This window comes from Hemicordylus capensis, chromosome 2, assembly GCF_027244095.1.
Source record: "Hemicordylus capensis ecotype Gifberg chromosome 2, rHemCap1.1.pri, whole genome shotgun sequence".
NCBI lineage: Eukaryota > Metazoa > Chordata > Lepidosauria > Squamata > Cordylidae > Hemicordylus > Hemicordylus capensis.
In genome coordinates, this window is record NC_069658.1 from 265,863,668 (window position 1) to 265,888,282 (window position 24,615).

At 49.3% G+C, this 24,615-nt stretch overlaps 1 protein-coding gene across 5 annotated transcripts in view; it reads left to right on the plus strand.

Annotated features, from left to right (window-relative positions):
* Nucleotides 1-1,835: 1,835 nt before the first annotated feature.
* Nucleotides 1,836-24,615, plus strand: part of BRPF1 (bromodomain and PHD finger containing 1) — a 31,606-nt gene continuing 8,826 nt past the window's right edge. Inside the window, exons 1-8 of one of the 5 annotated variants that reach the window (XM_053295897.1) lie at nucleotides 1,836-2,025; nucleotides 5,000-5,609; nucleotides 7,234-8,193; nucleotides 12,385-12,583; nucleotides 13,244-13,396; nucleotides 14,415-14,561; nucleotides 17,922-18,228; nucleotides 19,364-19,669. In XM_053295897.1, coding sequence (XP_053151872.1) covers nucleotides 5,014-5,609; nucleotides 7,234-8,193; nucleotides 12,385-12,583; nucleotides 13,244-13,396; nucleotides 14,415-14,561; nucleotides 17,922-18,228; nucleotides 19,364-19,669 — 2,668 coding nt within the window. In that variant the 5' untranslated portion in view covers nucleotides 1,836-2,025; nucleotides 5,000-5,013. The remainder of the gene's footprint in view (nucleotides 2,026-4,999; nucleotides 5,610-7,233; nucleotides 8,194-12,384; nucleotides 12,584-13,243; nucleotides 13,397-14,414; nucleotides 14,562-17,921; nucleotides 18,229-19,363; nucleotides 19,670-24,615) is intronic. The other 4 variants (XM_053295900.1, XM_053295899.1, XM_053295898.1 and 1 more) reach the window with 4 other exon arrangements.

Consider the following 24,615-nt stretch of genomic DNA (forward strand, 5'->3'; position numbering starts at 1 on the left):
AGAAGATCCCAGGTTCAGTCCCTGGGATCTCCAGGTAGGGCTGGGAGAGATTTCTGCCTGAAACTTGGAGAGCTGCTACAATACTGTACTGAGCTAGATGGACCAAGGGGTCTGACTAGGAATAAGGCAGCTTCCTATGTAGCTCTGTAATAAAGTCTCTGTGTAGCTGTCAACTGGGGCTACATTCAGAATCTAACGATGTAATGTTAAAGCAAAGATTATCTGTCTCTCACATCTGGATCTCAAGTCTTCCTTAAAAATCTCCCAAACATTTTCAAAAAACCGTTTGATTAACATTTTGTAGTGTTGCCAGGGCTGGATGAAAGCATTATGTTTAAGCTGTGCATAATAGCAAGGTAACCAAGGTAGCATGTAATCAAGTTGGAGAGCTGGTCTTCTGGTAGCAAACATGAATTATCCCCTTTGCTAAGCAGGGTCCACCCTGGTTTGCATTTGAATGGGAGACTACATGTATGAGCGCTGTAAGATATTCCCCTCAGGAGATGGGGCCGCTCTGGAAAGAGAATGCAGAAGATTCCAAGTTCCCTTCCTGCCATCTCCAATATAGGGCGGAGAGAGACTCCTGTCTGCAACCTTGGAGAGGATACTGCCAGCCTGTGTAGGCAATACTGAACTAGATGGACCAATGTTCTGACTCAGTATAATGCAGCTTCCTATGTTCCTAACCATGCCTCTGAGCATGTGCAGAAATATATATCTCATGTGTAGTACCAGAGCAGGGTATTAGATAAGTGACTAAGCTTTGAACCAAACACTCCTAGATTCAAATCACAGCTCAGGCAGGAACTCACCAGACCCTGCCTGAATATGAAGATGGTAATGATATTGATATCGTTGTGGTGAGGTTTCCTGAGACTATGCATGTGAAGCGCTGTGAACACACCAAAGCATTAAACACTTAGTAATAGGCACCAGGAGTCGAAATAAACTTGACAGCACACTTTACCTTTACCTTTAATAATAATATTTAGCCACCTAATGGCACAGCAGGGAAATGGCTTGATTAGCAAGCCAGAGGTCCCAGTTCGAATCCCCACCGGTATGTTTCCCAGACTATGGGAAACCCCTATATCGGGCAGCAGCGATATAGGAAGATGCTGAAAGGTATCATCTCATACTGCACGGGAGGAGGCAATGGTACACCCCTCCTGTATTCTACCAAAGACAATCACGGGGTTTTGTGGGCGCCTGGAGTCGACACCGGCTCTACGGGCGCAGCTTTACTTTCATAATGATATTTATCCCACAGACATCTCAGGCCGCACCACCAGTTCCTGCGCATCTGGAACTTAGAGGAAAGGGGTTGCAGGTCAAAAGCGCACGATCTGCCGAAGTGTCTGGTTTTACAAATCACTTTTTGAATCTCGGCGCCTGTTCTTTCTTAGGAACTCGGCACCTGCCCTCCAGTTCTCCCGCGCCCGACTACCTGTCCTAGCCAAAAGCTCCATTAGGGGTCCGTCCAGGATTACCACCTCCTCCTCCTCCAGTGCTCGGCGACTGCCCGAGTCCGTCCCTGCCGCAGGGGCTCGGGGAGCTGGAGCCGGGCAGGGATCCAACTCTGGCGAGGAGGAAGCCAAGCGCCCTCCGGAGCGAGGAGCCCTTCCCCGCCCTCCATCTTTCGACAGCTGCCACAGCCTGCGATTCACAAGAGCAGATTCGCCTGTGGCCGGCCGACTGTCCCGGGCGTCACCGGCAAGGTCACTGCGGGGAGCAGCGGCGGGGAGATCGATATTCGTGCCTGCTTTAGGTGGGGGAGAGGAGGGGGTAAGACCGCCGCCGGGTCCCTAGCTTGGCCGTGGGCCCGCCTGTGGCGAAAGTGCGGTTGCCAAGGAGCCGCTTTACCCAGCGGGGCCTCCCCGCGCAGGAGCTGCTGCTGCCGCCGCCGCCGCCGCCGCCGGAGCTTCCTCCATTGTCCGGGCCGGGCTGGGCCCATGGGCCCTTCCGCCACGAGAGCCGCCGCGCAGCAGGCAAGCCACAGCCGGCTGGGGGCCTGAGCCGCGCTCGGTGAGAGAGCCTGGGAGGGAGGGAGGTCCAGGGCCTGCGGGAGCCCCAGCACGGAAGAGCGAGCGAGGGACACGCCGGGCGGGCAGGCAGAGCAGGAGCCCCGCGGGGTGGGAGGCTGCTGGCGGGGCTGGCTGCAGGGGATCCGGCGCTGCAGGCTGGCTGAGCGGGCAGAGCGGGGCGCTGGGCAGGCAGCGGGCATGGCCGGCCCCCCAGCCCACCCCCTCCTCCCGCGCCTCCTTGCACCCGCCAAGGGGGTCCGGGAAGCAAGGAGGGCTGCGGGAGGCGTAGCTCGCTTGACAGCCCCCCCAGCCCCGCTTCCGTCCGGCTCCCACTTCACAGCTACCGGATGATCCCCATGCGAGGGCAGCGCCGGTAAGGGGCAGGCTGGCTGGCTGGCTGGCTGGCAGGAGCCAGGGGGGATTCCCGTGTAGAAGGGCCCCTCTCCTTCTGCCCTTAGCCCCTGTCTCCTGCCCCGCCTCGAGTAGCGCAAAGGTCAGGGAGGCAGTGTGTGTCTCGGGAGGCTTGACAGCCGGCCGGCCAGCTAGCCAGCCACCTTCTCCCTGAGTTGCCCCCCCCCCCGCCTTGTTTTGCACAAACAGAGGCTGCCACAGAAGGGAGGAAGGCAGTGAAGGAGTTAGTATGGGCAGGAGATGTCTGGGGTGGGCGGGCCTCCCTCTGTGTTCTCTTCCAGCGTTCCCTTAATTCCCAGGTCACTGGTGAGCATGCTGGCCATACTGTTGAAGTGCGGAAGGCAATGTGGGGTTAATAGATGCCAGGCAGTGGGGGGCTGGCACACACATACACACCCACACCTGCCACAATTTCCGTCCTTAGTTCAATCGGGTGCTGTATTGTTGAGCAACTATGCCACAGGGGCTGCCTGACATTTCCTCCCCGAGTTGTCATTTCCTCTGCAGCTAGTAGGAGCCCCTTTATTTCAATCCCTTGCACAACCAGGAGAAAAGAAAGCTGTGTGTTATGGGTGGCCAGACTTCCCCTCTCTTAGTTGCCGTTTCCTCGATAGCTAGTGGGACACACAGCACAGGATGAGAGAGGCAGCGTGTGGGTTAGCACAAGCCAGAAACAGCAGTAGATTGGCAACCACCCTTCATGGTCTCCCAGACATACTGCCATGATTTCCATTCCTTGCAGTGTCAGGAGGTACCGTAAGCTCTGTTCAGACATTATGTTGTACAAGAGTAGCATAATTGTGCAAATGACTGTACCTGCATTCATTTTAAAAGTGAACCTGGCCCCTCAAATGCATGGCACAGATAGGAAGTGTACTGCTGTACCTGTGTTCAACATAACATGTGAAAAACTGTCCATGTTGCAGTTATTCAACATAATGCCTGAATCGCTGTGCCTGTGTACAGTTCTGTACCTGTGTACACTGAACACTCATCAAATGTTGAACATAACTTGTGATCAGAGTTATAGAGGCAAGGAAGTAAGTGTAAAGTGGATAACCTAACACCTCCTTTAGTTGTCATTTTATCTACAGTATGTAGGGTACCAGAGGAGGAGGGACAGTGTGTGGAGTTAGCATCAGCAAGAAGTGGCAGTCCCTGGCACCCTCTTTTGTTTGCTCTCCCTTAATACCCAATCCCTACGTAGTCCATAGTACTAGTGTGTGCAGGGAAGCCATGTAGAGACTGGCACATCTTCCCTATCTTTCTTCCACTGTCTCTCTTAATTCCTGTTCCCTGCACAGCTGCATGGTTGCCCAACGGATGAGGAAAGCAGCATGGGGATAGCGAGAGCAGGGTATTGTGTGTGGGTAGGCCCACATGCTGCTTCCCTCCCACTCCTTAAGCAGCTGAAGGGTGGGTGTGCCGTGGGCGATCGGGTAAGGTGAACACCCCCAAGCTCAAACCTTCCCATCTCTGCTACTACTGCTAAGCATTTTGTGGCTGCAGCATGCTAGGCAATACGCAGAATATAGACGCGAGAGGGCTTGCAATCTTCTTTAGAGTGAAAGGACAAGGCAGGAACGGATAAAGGGATAAAAGCTGTTTCACACTTCCTGTGATATCAGAGGTATGCAGGTGTCTGATGGTGGCAACAATAAACACGTGAAATGTAAAGAAGCTTGGCAACATGTGATCGACCCCCACTGGGGAACCACTATGGTGCATGTCCACTGCATGTTTGGAGTTGCATATGTTTGGCTCACTGTGTGTGTGTGTGTGTGTGTGTGTGTGTGTGTGTGTGTGTGTGTAACAGGTATGTCCCCATGGTGCCATGTCAGCTGGCTCTGTGGATCTGGGATGTAGGAGAAATCAGTTGACAGTGAAAAAGCAATTAAGGTGAGGAGGTCCAGGAAAAGCTTTGCTCTGCAGAGAGATTTTGAGGGGGGATTTCTAGGAGGAAAGGCAAATGTTTAGGCAGATGGAAAGCTGGAGATGAACTGTTCTGGGTCCTGTATAGACAACAGATCACCTTTAGAAGGAGAACATACTGTGGTCGGTGGTGGTGGTGGTGGTGTAGGGGTAGGCTACAATCTCACCTCTTTATCACTGTGTTTAGATGGCCTCCTACTCACATTGCTGCTTGCATGATTTAGCATTAAATCAGAAGGAAGGATGAGGACTAACACCTGGTATATAAACATATAAATTACAGAGCCATACAGGGGTTGTGGAACAATCCCTAAAATGGGCTGTGACACCTAAGCTGGCCCTGCCATTAGCCCCAGTCTGCCATTTGGACTAGCTGGGGTTATTGCAGAAACTGTGTATCTTTCAGGTGTCAAGTGTGCTAAATGAATCTGTGGGGGAGGGCAGTGGTGATAATGTGTAGACTCTGATGTAAAGAGCCAGAAGACTGGTGGGGTTTTTTTTAAAGCTCTATGACACACACACACACCTCAAATACAGGTAATTAGAGTCTGGGAAGCAAACTCCTGGGTGTTGGTAGCCTGGTAGTGTTGATCGCCTAGCATTCCTACTCAGTGAGTTCCCCTTCCCTACAGAGCCGACAGACGCCATGGGGGTGGACTTTGATGTGAAGACGTTCTGCCACAACTTGCGGGCAACCAAGCCACCGTATGAGTGTCCTGTGGGCACCTGCCGCAAAATCTACAAGAGCTACAGCGGGATTGAGTACCACCTGTACCACTACGACCATGACAACCCCCCACCCCCGCAGAACACCCCTTTGCGCAAGCACAAGAAGAAGGGTCGGCAAGGCCGTGCTGCCAACAAGCAATCACCCAGCCCCTCTGAGACCTCGCAGTCGCCGGGGCGTGAGGTAATGACCTATGCGCAAGCCCAGCGCATGGTGGAGGTGGACCTGCATGGCCGTGTGCACCGTATCAGCATCTTCGACAACCTGGATGTGGTGTCAGAGGACGACGAAGCCCCCGAGGAAGCCCCGGAGAACAACAGCAACAAAGAGAACACGGAAACCCCGTCTGTCGCCCCCAAAGCCGGCAAGCACAAGAACAAGGAGAAACGCAAGGACTCCAACCACCACCACCACAGTGCCTCAGCGGGCAACACACCCAAGCTGCCAGAAGCCGTGTACCGAGAGCTGGACCAGGACACGCCTGACGCACCGCCTCGCCCCTCTTCCTATTACAGGTACCTCCTGTGGGTTAGAGGTGCCTCATAGAACCATAGTTGAAAGGGCTTTGTGGGGTCATCTAACCTGATGTATCTCAAATTGGGAGAGAGATTCCCTCAGGAAGGTGCAGGTGAGCCTCTGTGCTTCCCTCTTGCAGATTGTCTGCTGGCGGCACTTAGGTTCACTACAGAGACCCACACAGTCTATATCTACAGGCAAAAATAAAGACTACTTTCCTGCCTGTAGGCACTGTTCCCTCTAACAGGGATCCCCAGATGTTGTTCGCTACAACTCCCAGCATCCCCAGCTCCAGTGGCCTTTGGCTGGGGATTCTGGGAGTTGTAGTGAACACCATCTGGGAATCCCTGGTAGAGGGAACACTGCCTATAGGCATGGAAGTCTTGCTCCATGGGAGGAGAACCTGTGGGAATATTTGCATCCTATTATCAGAGAATTTCTAGGGTGCAGAGTAGAAAGGAAGCACTTCTGAGCCTTGTTCAGACTGTTTAAAATAAGACGCTGTATATGAATACAGAGTGTAGAGTGCATCTGGAGTGTGTGTCCCCCACTCTGGTCGCATCACCCACCCACCCATCAGTGCTTTTCACAGTTCCTCTGCAGAGGCAAATGCTGTAAGTGTGGTCACACCTTTTTCTGTGATCACGGCTGGAGGACCCAACCTTGTGATGATAGAAATGGGCACAATAGTGCTCACAGCATTTGCCTCTTTAGACCAACGCCGTAACCATGAAGTCAGTGCAAGGGTGAGTGATACGCCTGGAATGGGACTTCTGGACATGCTCTGCACACTACTTGTTTACAGTGTCATTTTTATAAACTGTCTGAACAGGGCTTTGCTTTTAGGAAGATCCCACCCATTTCCCCCCTTGATTCAGGGAGATACTCTACGCTAAAGTATGAAAACTTTGATGATGACATAGTTTGCCTGGTGCAGTAGCAGAACTTCCTAGACCAACACACACAGCTCAGAGAGGTTAGGGATGGCGATGAATCTTCCTGAAGTCAAGCAAAAATGAATGGGCTTGACTAGCAGCAATCATACACCTCGGCCTAGAGCAGGGCTTTACAACTTTTGCCCTCCAGCTGTTGTTGGACTACAACTCCCACCATTACCAACCACAGTCAGGTTGGGAGTTGTAGCCGTGGCCTAGAGGAAGGGCTCATGCACTGATGGGAAGGGAGCAGGTCAGTCTTCCGCACACACAAAGTGGATTCAAGTGTCACATGCCATGTGATAGCTGTAAACACACAGGGAGCTGGTAGACTGTAGTATTTGGCCATCTGTTGAGGAGTTAATTGCCACCCTCCTGCAGTTAGGGAGATCAGGGGCGGTGGTAAGAATCCCCTCATTACATAATTGCAGGCTATAGTGACCAGCTCACCATACAGTTACAACTGCTAAGTGATATATATATTTAAACGTCAGCTGCATAGCTTTTCCAAGCAGCTCAAAGATGAGGGCAAGATGAGGAGATGCAGCAATGGCTGGCACCTCGGTCTTCTGGTTGCTGGTTCCCAGTTATAATATATCTCCCTGCCCAGTGTTCAGCCCACACTGGCTTCTGAGTCCCCGCTGTACTTTTTTCTCTTCTCTCCCCCCCACCCCACCGGCGCTCTCAGGTACATTGAGAAGTCTGCAGAGGAGCTGGACGAGGAAGTGGAGTACGACATGGATGAGGAAGATTATATCTGGCTGGACATCATGAATGAGCGCCGGAAGACGGAAGGCGTGAGCCCCATCCCCCAGGAGATCTTTGAGTATCTGATGGACCGGCTGGAGAAGGAGTCCTACTTTGAGAGCCACAATAAGGGTGACCCCAATGCCTTAGTGGACGAGGACGCTGTCTGCTGCATCTGCAACGATGGGGAGTGTCAGAACAGCAACGTCATCCTCTTCTGTGACATGTGCAACCTAGCCGTGCACCAGGAGTGCTATGGCGTCCCTTACATCCCCGAGGGCCAGTGGCTGTGCCGCCGCTGCCTGCAGTCGCCCTCCCGGGCGGTGGACTGTGCCCTCTGCCCAAACAAAGGGGGGGCTTTCAAACAGACGGACGATGGGCGTTGGGCTCACGTGGTGTGCGCCCTCTGGATCCCGGAGGTCTGCTTTGCCAATACGGTCTTCCTGGAGCCCATCGACAGCATAGAACACATCCCCCCTGCCCGCTGGAAGCTGACTTGCTACATCTGCAAGCAGAGAGGCTCCGGGGCCTGTATCCAGTGCCACAAAGCGAACTGCTACACGGCTTTCCACGTCACCTGTGCCCAGCAGGCCGGGCTCTACATGAAAATGGAGCCCGTCCGCGAGACAGGGGCCAATGGCACCTCCTTCAGCGTCCGCAAGACGGCCTACTGTGACATTCACACGCCGCCCGGCTCCATGCGGCGCCTGCCTGCCCTCTCGCATAGCGAAGGGGAGGAGGAGGAAGAGGAGGAGGAAGAGGACGGGAAAGGCTGGAGCTCGGAGAAGGTGAAAAAGGCCAAGGCCAAGTCCCGGATTAAAATGAAGAAGGCGAGGAAGATTCTGGCAGAGAAGAGAGCAGCTGCTCCGGTGGTGTCGGTCCCCTGCATCCCCCCTCACAGGTAGGGGTTCCTCTGCCCCCAGTCGGTTACCCCTGCTGTTCCCCACAGGGTGGATTGATGTCAGTCGTGGTGATCAGAATCACTGATTACTTCGCCAAGAGAAAAATGTGATCTAAGTCATTGATTTAAATCAAGTTTCCCACAGACACCTCTTCACAGATTTCTTAAACAAAGGTGTAAATCTGATCAGTAAAACATGTTAATTTACAACTCAGTAGAGCATTTACATCCACTAGGATACTTTGTGTAGAATTTTAGATAACTTATTTCTTACTAATTTGGGAAATAGTACATAATACCAGTTTTTGTGGAATGGATAATATAAAAATGATACAGCAATTCCTCATTACTTGTGTCAAGCTGCCCTGCATCTCCTTGTTTGCACTTGACACGTTTTTCCTTCTTTTTCACCCATTGAAGGAATTTTTTCAATCTATTCCCAAGCAGAGTGTCTCTTATCCCCAGAAGTCATGACAGTTCTTTAGGGGCAAAGTATGAGGGAATGTAGGAAGCCGTGTTCTGCATATACTGTCTTCTTTTTTCCTTTCTCCTGTTTCTCTCTACTCGGCCTCCTTTCCTCTATTGTCTCTCTGTCTTAAGGAATTCTGCTGCCTTGGCCCGACCCCACCACAAACAACAGTCCTACTATCCAGTCTGTGTCTTTGCACATGTGACTTTAGTCTGCTTTGAAACAGAAACTGAAGTCCCAGAGATTTCCAGAAGTAAGAGCTGGTAGTTACTGGGCAGTGCCAGGCAGACTAGAGCTGTTTTCTTGAGATGAAATGGAAATCAATGCCCGTGTTTGCTCAGCGGGTAACTCAATATGTGTAAGAGAGCCATTAATTCATTTTTAAGAGACTGTAAGCATAGGTGCGTGATGAAATTTAATTTTAACCCTGTAGTTTCTTTAAATGAGAAATTTAGTATTTTATTTGCTTAAAATAATTAAAATCTGTTTTTTAAAAATCATTTTTAAATTCATCCTGATTCCCAGTGATGTGAAAGTGGGAGAGAAACAGACCTGCTGTTGTTGCAGAGAAAAGCTGCTTTCTCAGCACTAGTGACGGTGTTCTCAGACGCACCTCTAGAGGGCGGGCTGGACCTTGAAGGCCAGTGTGTGTGTGGTCCAGACCCAAATTTCCAGGTTTGGGTCACCTGATCCCAAGACCTATGTGGGAATTATCTTTGGCTGCAATCACATGCTTGAGTGCTTGTGAAGGGATTATTCAAGAGGTATTTTGTTTATTACATTTGTATCTCATCTGCTTCCTAGGAACTCAGTGAAACACTATCATTAGTTACATTTCTATCCTTTTCTCCCTCTAAGGAACACAGGGTGGTATACAAGCCCTGCTTCCCTGTTTTATTTTCACAACAACCTTGTGAGGTATAGGTTAGCCTGAGAAAGAATAACTGTACAAAGGTTGCCCGCTGAACGTTTTGAGTGGGTGAAGATTTGAATCTTGTGTGTCAAGGATGCTGCTCTTTGGTGAAGAAGCACTCCTGTTCTGACACTCTCGCCACTACACCACACTGTAGCTTACAGCTCCACTTGCTTCCCTTAGCACAGCCGCCTGGCAAGTGTGATGAGAGGAACCACAACCTTCCTCTCCAGCTTGGAGGAGTGGTGGAGAGGATCGTTCCTACTGTTACATTGCTCTTGGAAGCTTAGCTCAACTACTAGGAACACCACCACCACCACCCCCCGCCGCACCAAGCAGGGAGGAAGGTTGGGGCTCCTGTTTGGTGTTAGGCTGCCGAGGCACTCTCAGCAGCTCAGTGCAAAAGCAAGCTCTAGCCTTCTCATTGGGAACCAAAGGAGTTGGCTGGACTTGCTGTTTGTTTTGGAACTGGGCTGCCAAGGTACTTGGAACACCCTGATCACCCAGGGCCAAAACAATCCTCTCCTCCTGCTGCAGTTGCACTGTGTTTTTTGCCATTGGGAGGACAATCCCCACCCCTTTCTCCAGTGCCAAACTTACAACTAGTGGGAAGAGGAGGATCCTGGTGGCATTTCAACTTGCCCGTTAACCGTTTTAGACTCCCCCACCCCACCCCACCCTGGTCTGCAAGGTAGCTTCAGTTGGGAGATAGTGACCACCCAGTAGTCTTCTCTCCAGGGGTGAGGCCACCTAGTGAGCTTCTTACCTAAGTGGGGAATTTGACCCAGACCTTCCCACATCCAGCCCCAGTGCTCTATACACTGCACCCACACCTCTATAGGGTGATAGAAATTCCCCACTTTATCTGGACAATGGAAAGGTTGTATCCAGTAAGTTTCCAGGAGAATGTGTCTGATTTTTCTGGTGCTCTGCTTTCAAATAAGGCAGCATTTTTCTTTTCTTTTTACACTGAACAGTAGCACCTAGGGAAAAGGTGGAGAGGGCCCTACTCTGGTCATGTTCTCATGAACAAGCCGCTCAGGAGTGAGGGGTCTGTATTCTCCTTTAAAGCCACCTAATGGTGCAGCGGAGAAATGACTGACCTAGCGAGCAAGAGGTTGCTGGTTCAGATTCCCGCTGGTATGTTTCCCAGAATATGGGAATGATCCTGATTCTGCAGATAGGGGAGGGATGATGGCTCAGCGGTAGAGCACCCACTTCGTATGCAGAAGATTCCAAGTTCAGTCCCTGGCAGCCTCTCCAGGTAGGGCTGGGGGAAAACGCCACCTGGAACCCTGCGGAGCTGCTTCCAGTCAGTGTAGACAAGACAGAACTAGACGGACCAATGGTCTGACCCAGTAGAAGGGGGCAGTTGCTCAGTGGGGAGCAGGAAACTAGTGTGTCCTTCAGTGTGTCATCACATGTAAAGGACAAACAGGGAGAGGTCATTGCCCGTTTACCTTGCTCACAAGCTTCCCTGAGACCCGACTGGCTGATGTTGGAAACAGTGTGCTGGAGTAGATAGCCCCTTGGTCTGACCCTGCAAGACAGCGAGTCCAGAGAATCCGCATGTGCAGGCGTGAGGACACCACAGTGCCCTTTGTTAGCCATGGGCTCCCAGTGACTCTTCCGCTGCAGCCATTTGCCCAGCTGCCGGGAAGAAAATGCTGCTTGCCTGTTCCATTAGCAGGCGAATGAGCGAGTAGCAGTCGTACCTCAGGCTGAACTGAGAGATGGCACCTGCTCAAGAGAATCCGTGACTGAGGAGAGATTTGCAGTCAGGTTGGCTATGGAATATTGTCCACTAAAACTTGGTGTCATTGGGTTAGTTCCCAACTAATACTTCTGGGAACAAAATAAAGTCCCTTCACAAAAAGGAGTGGGGTGGGGAAGCAATTTTTTGCCTGTCCCCTCTTCCCTTTGCAGTCCCCTGTGCACCCCCCACCCCCAACGTGTATCAGATGGTTGGTGAGCCCTGAGGAACACATGAGGGGGTCACAGGAAGCTGCAGAGGAAAGGGGAGGGAATTGGCAAAAGATTGCTCTTCCCCTCTGGCTTTGAAGGGAGCTTATTCTGTTTGTGGAGGTACTAGTTGAGATTCACCCACTTCTCTTCTGGTGCACTAATTGAGGCCCAGTGGAGTCAAGAAACGTTCCCTCCAGGTTCTTGATCCCCCCCCCCTTAATCTTGAGCCCTACCCCCGTATCTTCCTCTGTGGCATCATTAGCTGATGTTTGGATGCTGGGTGGGGTGGCATTAGGTTAGAGAGCTGTTTAGGGGAAGGTGTGTGGGGGGTGCTCCTGCATACTCGGGCTTTAACTAGACGCTACATCGGTTTCATGTGCGCTCAGCTGAATCGTGGCTTGGGCAAACTGCTTCTAACCACAACTTCCCCTGGTGCATCTGTAGGCCTGGAGGGCCCTTAACCCCCTCCCCTCCACAATTTCATAGCAGTCTACAAAGGGATGGGTTCTGAAGCAGGCTAAAGTCATGTCCAGGAAACATTTCGCAAGACTCCCACTTGCAAGTACTGTAGCACAATAATAAAGCTGTTTTTATTGTCTATAGCAGAAAGCTTTTCTCTTGTTTTACCCCTCCTAATAGTGTTATAGGGTGGATAAGGCCGTGAGAACTAGTTAAGTTGCCCACAGGACCCCATGGCTGAGTAGGGGATTTTAGCCCAGGTCTTTTCACACCGAGGCCCAGCTCTCTCTTTGCTGCCACATGCTGGCCACGCCTCCCTCCCCCCCCCCCCCGCTGTGACTCTCTGGGCCCTGGCTTAGCTGACTCCTCCCTTCTTCCCCTGCAGGCTCAGTAAGATCACCAACCGCTTGACCATCCAGAGGAAGAGCCAGTTCATGCAGAGGCTGCACAGCTACTGGACCCTGAAGAGGCAGTCCCGCAATGGGGTCCCCTTGCTGCGCCGGCTCCAAACACACCTGCAGTCCCACCGGAACTGTGAGCAAGGGAGGCCGGCTCCGCCTCCTCCCGTATCCAAGACCGAGCAGGTGCGGCTTCTCTCAGTAGCTTGGGCAAGGGGTGGAGGTGGGCCTGGCCCTCGACGAGGCGGGGGGGGGGGGGGGGGCCTACCAGCGAGGCTTCTGGCCTGGCGGTTGCTTGCAGCGTGGGGTGGGCTGGGAAGGCGGCGCATGGGGTTATCTGGGAGAAGCTCGGCACGAGGCTTGCTTTTGTGACCAGGTCTGACGATGCACTTCCTAGCTCCTATGAAGTTGGCAATGGGGGCGGGGGCAACCTGGCTGCCCTAGCTAGGTAGGCTGAGGGTGTCCATGGCTTCCTCATGTTAGGCTTGGTCTTGGCACCTCCTATTAAAAGGATCTCAAGGTGGGAAAACCTCCTGCTCTCCTGAGACCTTGGAAAGTTGCTCTCCCTCAAAGTATACAGTACTGGGCAGGGTGCTCTGACTTTGTGAAAGGCAGTTTCCTTTATCTTCCTTCCTTCTGCCAGGAGGGGAGAGAGAAGGCACATGTTCTTCCCCTGTGAGCCCCCCCCCCCCGCAAGTGGTCTCTCTCATTCTGCCCCGCTCTGCTCTGCTCTGGTGCTTGCCACTGCTGCCCCGCCCCAGCAGTAACTCCAGCAGGAGCTAGTTGTTGCGCTGCTTCAAGCAGTGACAGCCTGGCAGGGGTCAGGGATGCCCCTTCCTCTCATAGACTCTGATGTTCCTGCAGCGAGATAACACCGAGGATAAGAACTGGGCCCTGAAAGAGCAGCTGAAATCCTGGCAGCGCCTTCGCCACGACCTGGAACGAGCGCGCTTGCTGGTGGAGTTAATTCGCAAGCGGGAGAAGCTCAAGAGAGAGACGGTAACCGTGCCGGGAAGGGGAGGTGGGGCGAGGCACAGGCTTCCTCCCTTGGGGAAAGTTAGGGGAGGGGGGGAAATGGTGGGAGCCTCTCAGAGTATCTGGCAGGGGGAAGTCCTGGACCTTCATGGGATAGCTGAGTGACACAGTAAGAGGGGACCCGCCTGAGGCTTTCATGGGGAAGTTGGCATGGAAGAGGGAACCCCCGAGGTCACTGGCAAGAAAACAAGCTCCTCCTGGGGGATGATCGTTGGCTCTACTGCCCGTTCTGCTTGCCACTTCAGAGTTCCCATAGATTGCCCTCATTCTCAAAGGCTGTTCCCAGACCATGCTCTATCGTGATGTGAGCAAAGCTCGTGCTAAGATTGCCCATGATGCATCTCTGCATTTCTTAGGGCAATGTTTTTCAGGCAGTGTCCCTGGGGCACAGTAGAAGCATATCAGGAGATCCATATTAAGTTCATTCATGGCAGGCAAGCTGTCATAAGACAGTTTGACATTTCTGATATTCTCTCTCAGTGCAGTTGCAGGGGAGTGTTGGTGTCTTCTGGGGTGTGTGTTCAGCTTGTGTGAGGGGACGGCGTGGCCCACAGGCCCATTAGCACCCCACACAGATGGAGTTCTTCCAGGATCTGCTGTTACATGCAGGTGTCTGTGTCAGGTCAATTTGAAGTCAGAAGCGTTTCCCAAGGGTAGAAGGTTGAGCCCTGGGGGCAGTGTGGAACTTGAGAGCTTTTGGATCTCAAGGGATAGACCTCTTCAGTCAGATAGTGGGGTAGACACAGCCCATCATAGGGATGGGAGTTGAAGTGACATTGCCGAGGGATTGCTAAATAGGCGGCTTGCTGTTTGTGCACTTTGACCTCCTGTCCCCTCAGAGGAACAGCACTTTGTGACTGGTGCTCTCTGACTCTCCGCGGGCGCTTGTGCTAGCCTCATGCTACTTCAGAGGTGCAGGCCCAGGTCTAGTTGGGAGTCCTGGAAGCCAGGTGCTGAGTGGCACTTCCCCTCTGTGTTTCAGATTAAAATCCAGCAAGTGGCGCTAGAGATGCAGCTGACCCCATTCCTCATCCTCCTGCGCCGGACACTCGAGCAGCTCCAGGAGAAGGACACGGGCAACATCTTCAGCCAGCCGGTCCCGCTGTCTGAGGTAACAGAACTCTACGAAGTAAGAACCCCTCCACCCCCAATTTATACTTTCCTCTCTTCCCACCCAGCCCTGAGGCTGGTCTAGCAGCTTGGTGGTCCTGTCCCGCAACCCGTGATCTGCACGCACCCACATGGTTGGGCTGGTGGCATCACGCGTTTGGCAACCATGTCCCAGCTGTGTTGAGAGGCCCACAAGTGCTCCACCAGCTGGCCATATTCTGCAGCTGGGATGAGCTTTGAAAATGGGACAGATTATGTTTGTTAGTTTATTTATCTCATTTATATCCTGCTTTTCTGAAATGTGCTCAAAGTGATGTACACCAATCAGCAGAACGCTAAAATACAATAAAAACAAATTTAAATATGGTTAAAATATAACATTTTCAAGGTAACACAGGCAGCATGGGTCATAACCTCATGGCCACAGTCCTCCCCAATAGAGCAGCAACCCATAGAAGGCTTGTCTGAAAAGGGTTCTCATGAGCCATCCAAAAATGGCCAAGGAAGGGCACCCCCAAAGTTTTCAGTTGCTTACATATACTTGATATTGGTTGTTTTTGTTGGTGTCTTGTTTTTATGCAGAATAACATCTGGATTTTGTCATGTTCTGGGAAAGGAAGGTTGAGGCCAGCTGTCAATTCAATCTAGGGCTGTATCTTTCTCTCTAGGGCCAGGGCTCCACCTCAGAACCTGCAGAGTGGGATGCTCTTGCATTGCCCTACATAACCAGTTGCTGGCCAAAGACAACAGCCCTCCACTTCCTTGTAGACATTTGTCCACATCAGGGCTGCACAACTTTGTCCTCACTGAAGATGCTGAGACGAAAGTTTGGGGCTGTGTACAAATTTGAGAGATAAATAAATAAATAAATAATCCCTGACAATTGGCCACTGTGGCTGAAGATGATGGGAGTTGTAGTCCAACAATAGCTGGAGGGCTGAAGCTGTGCAGCCCTGGTCCACACACTTCTCTCTGACTTATATACAGCGAAAGGAATTTACTTACAGAAAGTAATTCATCTATCCTATTGTCTTCTCATCAACAAGAGAGCTTGTTGTCGCATTAATAGTTCTCATAACAGAGCATAACCTAGCATAGCTAGGTTGGTCACATAACTGTGACCAAGTCATTGTAGAACACAAAGAACAGAACCTTTTCCCCCCCTGCACCTCTGGATGTCCCCACTACTCTTCAGATAATGCTGCCAGCTCTGAGGGCAAACTCTTTTTCTTCTATGGTTGATTCAAGCTTCTGGAGAACTCCATTTTCCTTTGGCAGTATGGCTAAAATGGCCCAGTTCACTAATTCAGGGAAGGTGTCTCAACCTTGCTCCCTAAGGCTAGATGGCAGTGAGAGTAGGAACTGCTGGTGGGGGGGGAACACTGCTGCTGCAGAACTGGTAGGACTGGCATAGGGGAGGGGGAGAGATCACATTTCTCCCACTGGAAGGGACTAAGCTGATCTTCTTCTACATGGCCCTGCCTCTGGAAACATTTTAGTATACCCTCCTTTGCTGATGGAGAAGGATGAGGTTTCCCGGGGTTGTAAGACTAGGCTCTTGTCATTTTACAAGTGGGACCCTGACTTTATGGGAAATGGCAGAGGCCTGGAATTCCAATAGGAAAGTAGGTGAGAGCTCTGCTGAGTGGCCAGTCCTCCTTCGTTATGCGATGCCTGTGCTGTATACCCAGATAGTGCGGCCCTGAATGGGTGATCCTGACAGTCTCCGTTGACCTTGGCCATACCCCTGCAGGTGGCTCACACCCTGGTGTGCAGCTGCTCTGGGTGGTCCGCCTCCAGCTCCTCTCAGCCACCAGGCCCTTGTCTCATCTTTGGTCAGCCCCACTTGTTCCCTGTTTGACTGATGTGGAGATTATGTCTAAACCGGTAAAGGCTTCCTTGCAGAATATAGATGCTTGCTAAAAAATCACTGGAAAGCACCAGGCTGTTGTGCAGTCTGCCCCTCATATCATCTTTGTGGCTCAACTCCAGATCGCACAAGTGACAAGTTTCATTAAGGTCTGTCACCCAAGGCTCACCAAAACATGACACTTCCTCTCAGCAGTTTCTCTGTGAGGGTTAGGTGGGCTCTTGCCGCAGTATGTTCTCCAGATTGCTTCGTGTGGGTTGGTTTCCCCTCTTGAGCACTTTCGAACCATCTAGTCATGTTCATAATCAGTGCAAAGGGTGTGCTTTCCCCCACTGCTCTCAATTTGAGTATGCTGATAACAAACCCCGCTGATTTTCAGCTAATGCCATTGTTTTTCTTTTTCCGCAGTATCCAAGGGTCCAATTAAATTTGGTACTAGCCAATCCCCTGCATCCTTCCTCTGGGACCGAAAGTCAATTAGTTGTTCTTAGTTACTGTAATAATGTAGAATATGTTGTTGGACCACGGAGCAAGAAGAAATATACCAATAAATCAAATATGCTCCACCCAGCAGCTAATTTTGGTATTAAAAAGTTGAGTGTACATTATATGCTCTCCAGCTGCAGATGAAAACACAGCCATTGAATAGATTACCACTGGCAGAAGTAAATGCACTTGGCTGAAAAAGCCTGGTTATCAGGAAGACTACTTTTCAGAGGACACAAATTTTTAACTGAGACAGGTTCACAGCAATACAAATCTCGAGCAAGCTTGATTGGCTATTATCGTATTTAGCACAGCAGCATTAAACATAAAACAGTTTTCCTGACCCATGGGCTAACACACCAATTCTTCCGGTATGAGGAGTCCCAAATTGTCTTTGCATAGGAAGAGGAAGGGTTTTGTTCCTATCCCTTTGTCAGTATTGTGCAAGGCATGGCATGCTAAAATCTGGAGCACCTTCAGTCATGCAAAGGGTTGTGGGTTAAGACTGAGGCCTGTTGAGAAAGGAGATCATTCCTAGTATGATGGGCGGGTTACCTAAAGTGAGGAGCTTGAGAAATAGAGCTTGTGATGGCAGGAGAATGTTTGTAGAAGCTTTGGAGGACTAGTAGCACCTTTGGTGTACCCAAACATTCAGCTTAGGATGAAGACTTTTAGCCATATCCATGAGGAGCTCTGTCTGTGTCTCTCTCTTTCTCTCTCTTTTGCTGTTGTTTCTCCTACAACCAGCAATTTGTTCTTTTTAAAGTTCATTAATTTTTTGGACACTGTTCAGAGGCCAGAGGACTGTATTGGTGCTTTGACATATGCTTCTAGGGGTGCTCACTGTGCCATGTGCCCACCCTGAATGGCAATACCTCTTCTCAGTGGGGAATTTGCTCCAGACTGGGCAAGAGCAGCAGGGCCTGTTTCTGAGCCACGTTAACGTTTTCTTTCCTTGGAGCAGGTGTTCCCCAGGTGGCAGGCTCCGAGTCTCTTAGCCATGCTGATTTGTGTCCGCTGCAGGTCCCTGACTATCTGGACCATATCAAGAAGCCCATGGACTTCTACACCATGAAACAGAAGCTGGAGGCCTACCGCTATCTGAATCTAGATGAGTTTGAGGAGGACTTCAACCTGATTGTCAGCAACTGCTTGAAGTACAACGCCAAAGACACCATCTTCTACCGGGCAGCGGTCCGGTTGCGGGAGCAAGGGGGTGCTGTGCTGCGGCAGGCACGCCGGCAAGCTGAGAAGATGGGCATTGATTTTGAGACGGGCATGCACTTTCCTATGGCTGGGGATGAGGTGCCTCTGCGAAGCACTGAGAATGGTTAGTGTCAACATGGCTGCCTCATGCCTAGAGAGATTGCTGACGCTCCCAGGGCAGGGCAGGAGTGCCAGAGCTGACAGCTGCTCCAGGTTGTTAGGGCAGAGTATTGCCTAGAGGCAGCCTTCTTCAGCTTGATTGGATCCTCTGGGAAATGGCTACTGAAGAAAGGGGTGTCTGAGAAGGAAGCTCCTGCATGTGTATGCCTGAAAGTCAGACCTTCTGAAATGACGGACTTTGCTATCTATGCTGTAAAGCAATAGAATTTGGTGTACTTCTGTTTCTTACAATTCACTGGTTCTGTGGAGCACCTTTTTTTTTTTTAATCCATATGTCAGTTAAGGTGTGGACCACTGGGAGCCAGGATAAAAAGTTATATTGCGGGGATAGGATGGATTCGTTCACAGGCCACTGGCTGGCTGGCCACCTAATGGCACAGTAGGGAAATGACTTAATTATCAAGCCAGAGGTTGCCAGTTCAAATCCCCGCTGGTATCCTTCCCAGACTATTGGAAACACCAATATTGGGCAGCAGCAATATAGGAAGCTGCTGAAAGGCATCATCTCACACTGCGCAGGAGGAGGCAATAGTAAACCCCTCCTGGATTCTACCAAAGACAACCACAGGGCTCTGTGGTCGCCAGGAGTCGAAACCGACTCGACAGCACACTTCACCTTTACCACTTGTTGCCTATCCCTGTACTAGGCCATTAAAAGCTTGCCTTGCCTTGCTTGTGCCTGCATGTCACAGAATGGGAAGATCTGGCAAGCTACTTGTTTGTGTGAGGCTGCTGGAGGCCAGGAGAGAGAAACAGTACAGATTTTCAAACTTCACAGATTTTAGAGTTAGAAACCTTTCAAAAGAAGTAAGGAAAGATAATGTTTCTTAAATTTTCAGGAATCGGAAACATTCACAAAACTCCACATTTGTGGAATGGCAGAAGTCAACTGTCCCTACCCATATTGCTCTCCCAACCTTGCTGCCACTTTGTTTGGGTTATTTCTGTGCGGCCCCACTTTCACCCTGCTAACCTCTTGGGGACTGGGATGATAACCAAGCCAAGGCTATTTTCCTGACAGTATCCTCATGTCATTGCCGAGTCAATACTCAGTAACAAGCTTTGTTTTCTTGACCCAGATGAGGAGCGGCTGCTGCTGTCTGAGAACCAGAAGCACCTACCCCTGGAAGAGCAGCTGAACCTCCTGTTAGAGCGTCTGGCCGAGGTGAGCGCTGGGAAGCAAAGCGTAGGCCGCTGTCGGCGTGCTAAGATGATCAAGAAGGAGATCACAGCATTGAGGCGCAAGCTGGCACACCAGCGGGAGACGGGGAGGGATGGGCACGGCCCCTTGACCCGCATTATTCTGCCAACCCACAATCCGTGCGAGAAGGACACTCAGACCGACAGTGCCGCTGAGGAGAGCAGCAGCCAGGAAACTGGCAAAGGTAAGAGGCTGTGATGGGTGGTGGTAGGACGACTGCATGGAGACATGTTCCTGGCCGGGGGACTGCACATACCACAAGCATGTCCTTTCTCCTAGGAGGATAGAGTGTCCAGGGGATTTGTGCGGTTCCTCCTCTTTGGAAGCATTGTCTAAAAAGATGTCAGGAATTTTTTGAGTATAGGATACCCATAATGTCTGACTAGCTTGTGGATACCTTGACTCAGCGATCCTGTCCTTTTCCACAGTCTCACTGAAGGTCTCCAATGGCTCTCAAGCAGGTCATACATGATGGGTATCCAATACTAAGGCATTCCCAACAGATACTGCCTGTTTTGAAGAGCAGAGCTGGGCGACAATAGAGGTGCAACTTTCCCCTTCCCTGGCATACACACTTTCCAGTCCAGCTAAGTTTGTCTTCATCCAGGGTCTCTCTCTCACCCTACTCAACACCTTAGTTCTTACAGATATAAGGTAATCCCCCCCCCCATGTTTTTTAACTTCCCTTAATTTTTTTTAATATATAATGTCAGAAGGTTGACTTTTATAAATAGGATTTATAAAAGATAAAAACATGTACTGTATTTTATGTGAAACTGAAAGTGCTGATCCATAGACATAGAGCATGTGCCCAAATGAAAAAAAGAACTTAACATTGCATCCAGAAGATAGTCAAGCCTTGGAAAATAATTGAGGGATGTTCCTAAGCTACAGAAGGGTAACTGAGATTGCCCCTCTGTAATCTCTCTCATTTGTATCCTTCACTTTCTTTCAAGGCAAAATAATGGAGTTATTCCACTTCTCTCCTTGCAATCCCCACATGACGTAGCCTAAGTTGAGAGATATTTACTAGCCCAAGGTTAAGTAGTGAGCTTCGTGACTGAGTAGGTCACCCTGGTCCAGATCCATCCATTACACCATATGCATATTAAGAGGGCACTTGGCTAATGAAAGGGATTGTGGTGGAGGAAGTATATTGTATATTAGAAGGGATAGAATCCAACAAGCTGGAAAACCTAGGAGGACCGGAGCTCCAAAGAATAATTATGGGTGACAATATGAGGACAGAAAGGAAACTAGGGGCGTGCTATAGCCCTCTGGATCAAAATGCTGAGAGTGACCTGGAGAAGCAAATCAGAAAAGTGTCAAAGAGAGACAGAGCTGTAATAATGGGTGACTTCAATTACCCTCACATAGACTGGGCAAATTCACATGCGAGTATTGACAGAGAGGCCAAATTTCTAGACATGCTGAATGACTGTGCCTTAGAACAATTGGTCATAGAACCAACCAGAAAGAAGGCAACCTTGGACTTAATCCTGAGTGACGCTCAGGACCTGGTGCAAGCTGTCAGAGTTGCAGAACCATTGGGGAACAGTAACCATAGTGTGATCCAATTCAGCTTATATGCAAGTGGAGCATTGCCAAGGAAGTCCAACATGGATGCGTTGGACTTCAGAAGAGGGAACGTCTTAAAAATGAGGGGACTGGTAAAAAGGAAGCTGAAAAGGAAAGCTAGGAGGGTCAGATCTCTCCAGAAAGCATGGAACTTATTTAAAGCCACAATAATAGAAGCTCAGATGGAATGTATACAGTACCAAGAAGGAGGAAAGGTACCATCAAGTTTAGGAGGATGACAGTGTGGCTCACAAGTAGAGTCAGGAGAGCTATGAAAGGGAAGAAGACTTCTTTCAAAAAATGGAAATCCTGCCCAAATGAAGAGAACAGAAAGGGACATAAACTCTGCAAAAGAAATGCAATGAGACAATAAGGGATGCAAAAAGAGAGTTTGAGGAGCATATAGATAGATGTGTCAAGGGGAATAACAAAAACTTGTTTAAATATACCAGAAGCAGAAGACCGGCAAGGGAGACAGTTGGACCCTTAGAAAGTGATGAGTGTGAAAGGGATTATTAAGGAGGATAAGGAGATTTCAGAGAAGATGAATGAGTTCTTTGCACCTGACTTCAAGGAGGAGGCTGTCTTCATATACTCGCTCTGGAATTGAGCTTCTCAGGCTTGGAGGCTGAAGAACTGGGTTAATTTGAGGTGACAAGAGGGGATGTTCTAAAATGTCTTGAAAAACTAACAATTAATAAATCGCCAGGGCCAGATGACATCCACCCGAGAGTTCTGAAGGAACTCAAATTTATTTATTTATCTGTCATATTTATATACTGCCTATTTGTATCTCTAGGTGGTGTACACAACTTAAAACAACAAATATAAAACAATTAAAACAATTTCACAGAATAAAAAGTTAAAACAATTTCATAGGATCAAAACAAACAGTTTTAAATTAATTTCAGTTAAACGCCTGAGAAAACAGGTGTGTCTTGAGGGTCTTTCTAAAAGCAATCAGAGATGGGGATGCTCTTATTTTAACAGGGAGCATATTCCAAAGCCCCGGGGCAGCCACAGAGAAGGCCTGGTCCCATGTCGCCACCAAATGAGCTGGTTGCAACTGTAACTGGACCTCTCCAGATGATCTTAATAGGCAGCTGGGTTCATGACTAGAGGTGTACACGGACCGTTTTTTGGTGTTCTATTCAAATTCAGACCAAACTGCTGTTCTGCAAGCCAGTTCAGTCAAACCGACAAACCGGCTTGAACTGGTTTGCAGTCAAACTGCTCGAGTCAGACTGGTTCATTCGTGAACTGATTCTGCACATCCCTATTCATGACAAAGAAGGCACTCTCTTAAGTACCCTCGACACAAGCCATTAAGGGCTTTATAGGTAAATAACCAGCACCTTCTATTTCACTCAGAAACATAGCAGCAGCCAGTGCAGTACTTTCAGAATTGGTATTATATGGTCCCTTCGAGTTGTCCCAGAGACTAGTCAGCCAGCCACATTCTGCACCAATTGTAGTTTCCAGGTTATGTACAAAGGCAGCCCAACATAGAGTGCATTACAGTAGTTGATCTTGGAGGTTAGCACTGTTTTAAGGTCATTTTCCTCTAGAAATGGGCATAGCTGGCATAGCTGAAGCTGATAAAAAGTACTCCTAGACACTTCCTCAACCTGAAAAACCAGAGAGAGTTTTGGATCCAGGAGCACTCCTAAGCTGTGTTCCTGATCTTTCACGGGGAGTGTAACCTCATCCAGAACAGGCAGATCTAAGCCATCTCTTGGTTCCTGACCCTGCCCCCCCCCCGCCCTCAGTCAGTACCTTCATCTAATTTGGATTCAACTTCAGTTTGTTACCCCTCATCCAGAATAATAATAACAACAATAACAACAACAACAACCATCAGCCAATTACAAAAGCAACTTTACTGGGAACAGCCTATATTCTGCAACGATACCTATAATAACAGCAACAACACTGATAACAAAATTCAGCCATCCCAGGTCCTTGGGAAGGACTCGATGTCTGGATAAAACAAACCAGTCAATAACACCTGTCTGACTGTGTAAACAAGAAATAATAATTTTAAAAAACATGCCTGCCAGCCATGCCATGCCAACATGCCTGCCAGCCATGTTCAAATTGTTAACTGGAATAGTAGCAGATGAAGTAATGCAACACTTATTAACTAATAAGCAGCTTCCAGTTGAAAAGAAAGGAAATTGCCCGAACACCAGAGGCACAAAAGACCAGCTGCTGATTGAGAAAATGATTTTAGAAAACTGCAAGAGAAGAAAAACAAATCTAAGTGTTGCATGAATTGACTACAAGAAGGCCTTCAACTCATTGCCTCACACATGGATACTAAAATGTTTAGAAACAACTGGTGTCAGCAAAAAGATTCAGATATTTATAAAAAAAAGCAATAAGCATGTGGAGTACACAGTTAACAATCATGGTGAGACACTCGGACAGGTTAGCATTAGAAGCGGCATTTTCCAAGGGGACTCACTATCCCCTCTGTTGTTTGTAATTGCCATGATCCCACATTCGCAAATACTAAACAGAACAGGCCTCGGATATAAACATTTAAAACATCAAGTAAAATCAACCATCTGCTGTACATGGACGATCTGAAGTTGTATGGAAAGTCCCAGTCAGAAATCGAATCACTGCTAAACACTGTCCATATATTCAGTAGCGATATAGCAATGGAGTTTGGACTAGACAAGTGTGCTGCATTAATAATGAACAGAGGAAAAATAACAAAAACAGAAGGAATAGAACTGCCATTGGAAGCAACATCAAGAACCTGGAAGAGAAAGAACATTACATATACTTGGGCATTCTCCAGGCTGATAACATCGCACACATTGAAGTTAAAAGAAAAATTGGAAGTGAATACATTAGGAGAGTGAGAAAAATTCTAAAGTCCAAACTCAATGGCGGGAACACCATACAAGCCATAAACACCTGGGCTATACCTATTATTAGATACACTGCAGGAATAATAGACTGGACCCAGGCAGAGCTAGAGACACTAGATCGTAAGACCAGGAAAATCATGACCATCAATCATGCTCTGCACCCCCGCAGTGATGTAGATAGGCTATACCTCCCTCTCAGCTTAGGTGGAAGAGGAATGCTGCAAGTCCATCAAACAGTAGAGGAGGAGAAAAGAGGCCTTAAAGAATATATAAAAGACAGTGAAGAAGATGCACTTAAAATGGTCAATAAAGAGAAACTATTAAACACCAATGAAACAAAGCAGGCCTACAAGAAAGAACAAGTAAAAACCGAGCAGAAAAATGGAAAAATAAGCCACTGCATGGTCAATATCTGCACAATATAAGTGGAAAATCAGACATCACCAAGACCTGGCAATGGCTTAAGAATGGCAACTTGAAGAAAGAAACAGAGGGTTTAATACTGGCTGCGCAAGAACAGGCACTAAGAATAAATGCAATAAGAGCAAAAGTCGAAAAATCAACCACAAACAGCAAGTGCCGCCTTTGTAAAGAAGCAGATGAAACAGTGGACCACCTAATCAGCTGTTGTAAAAAGATCGCACAGACTGACTACAAACAAAGGCATGAC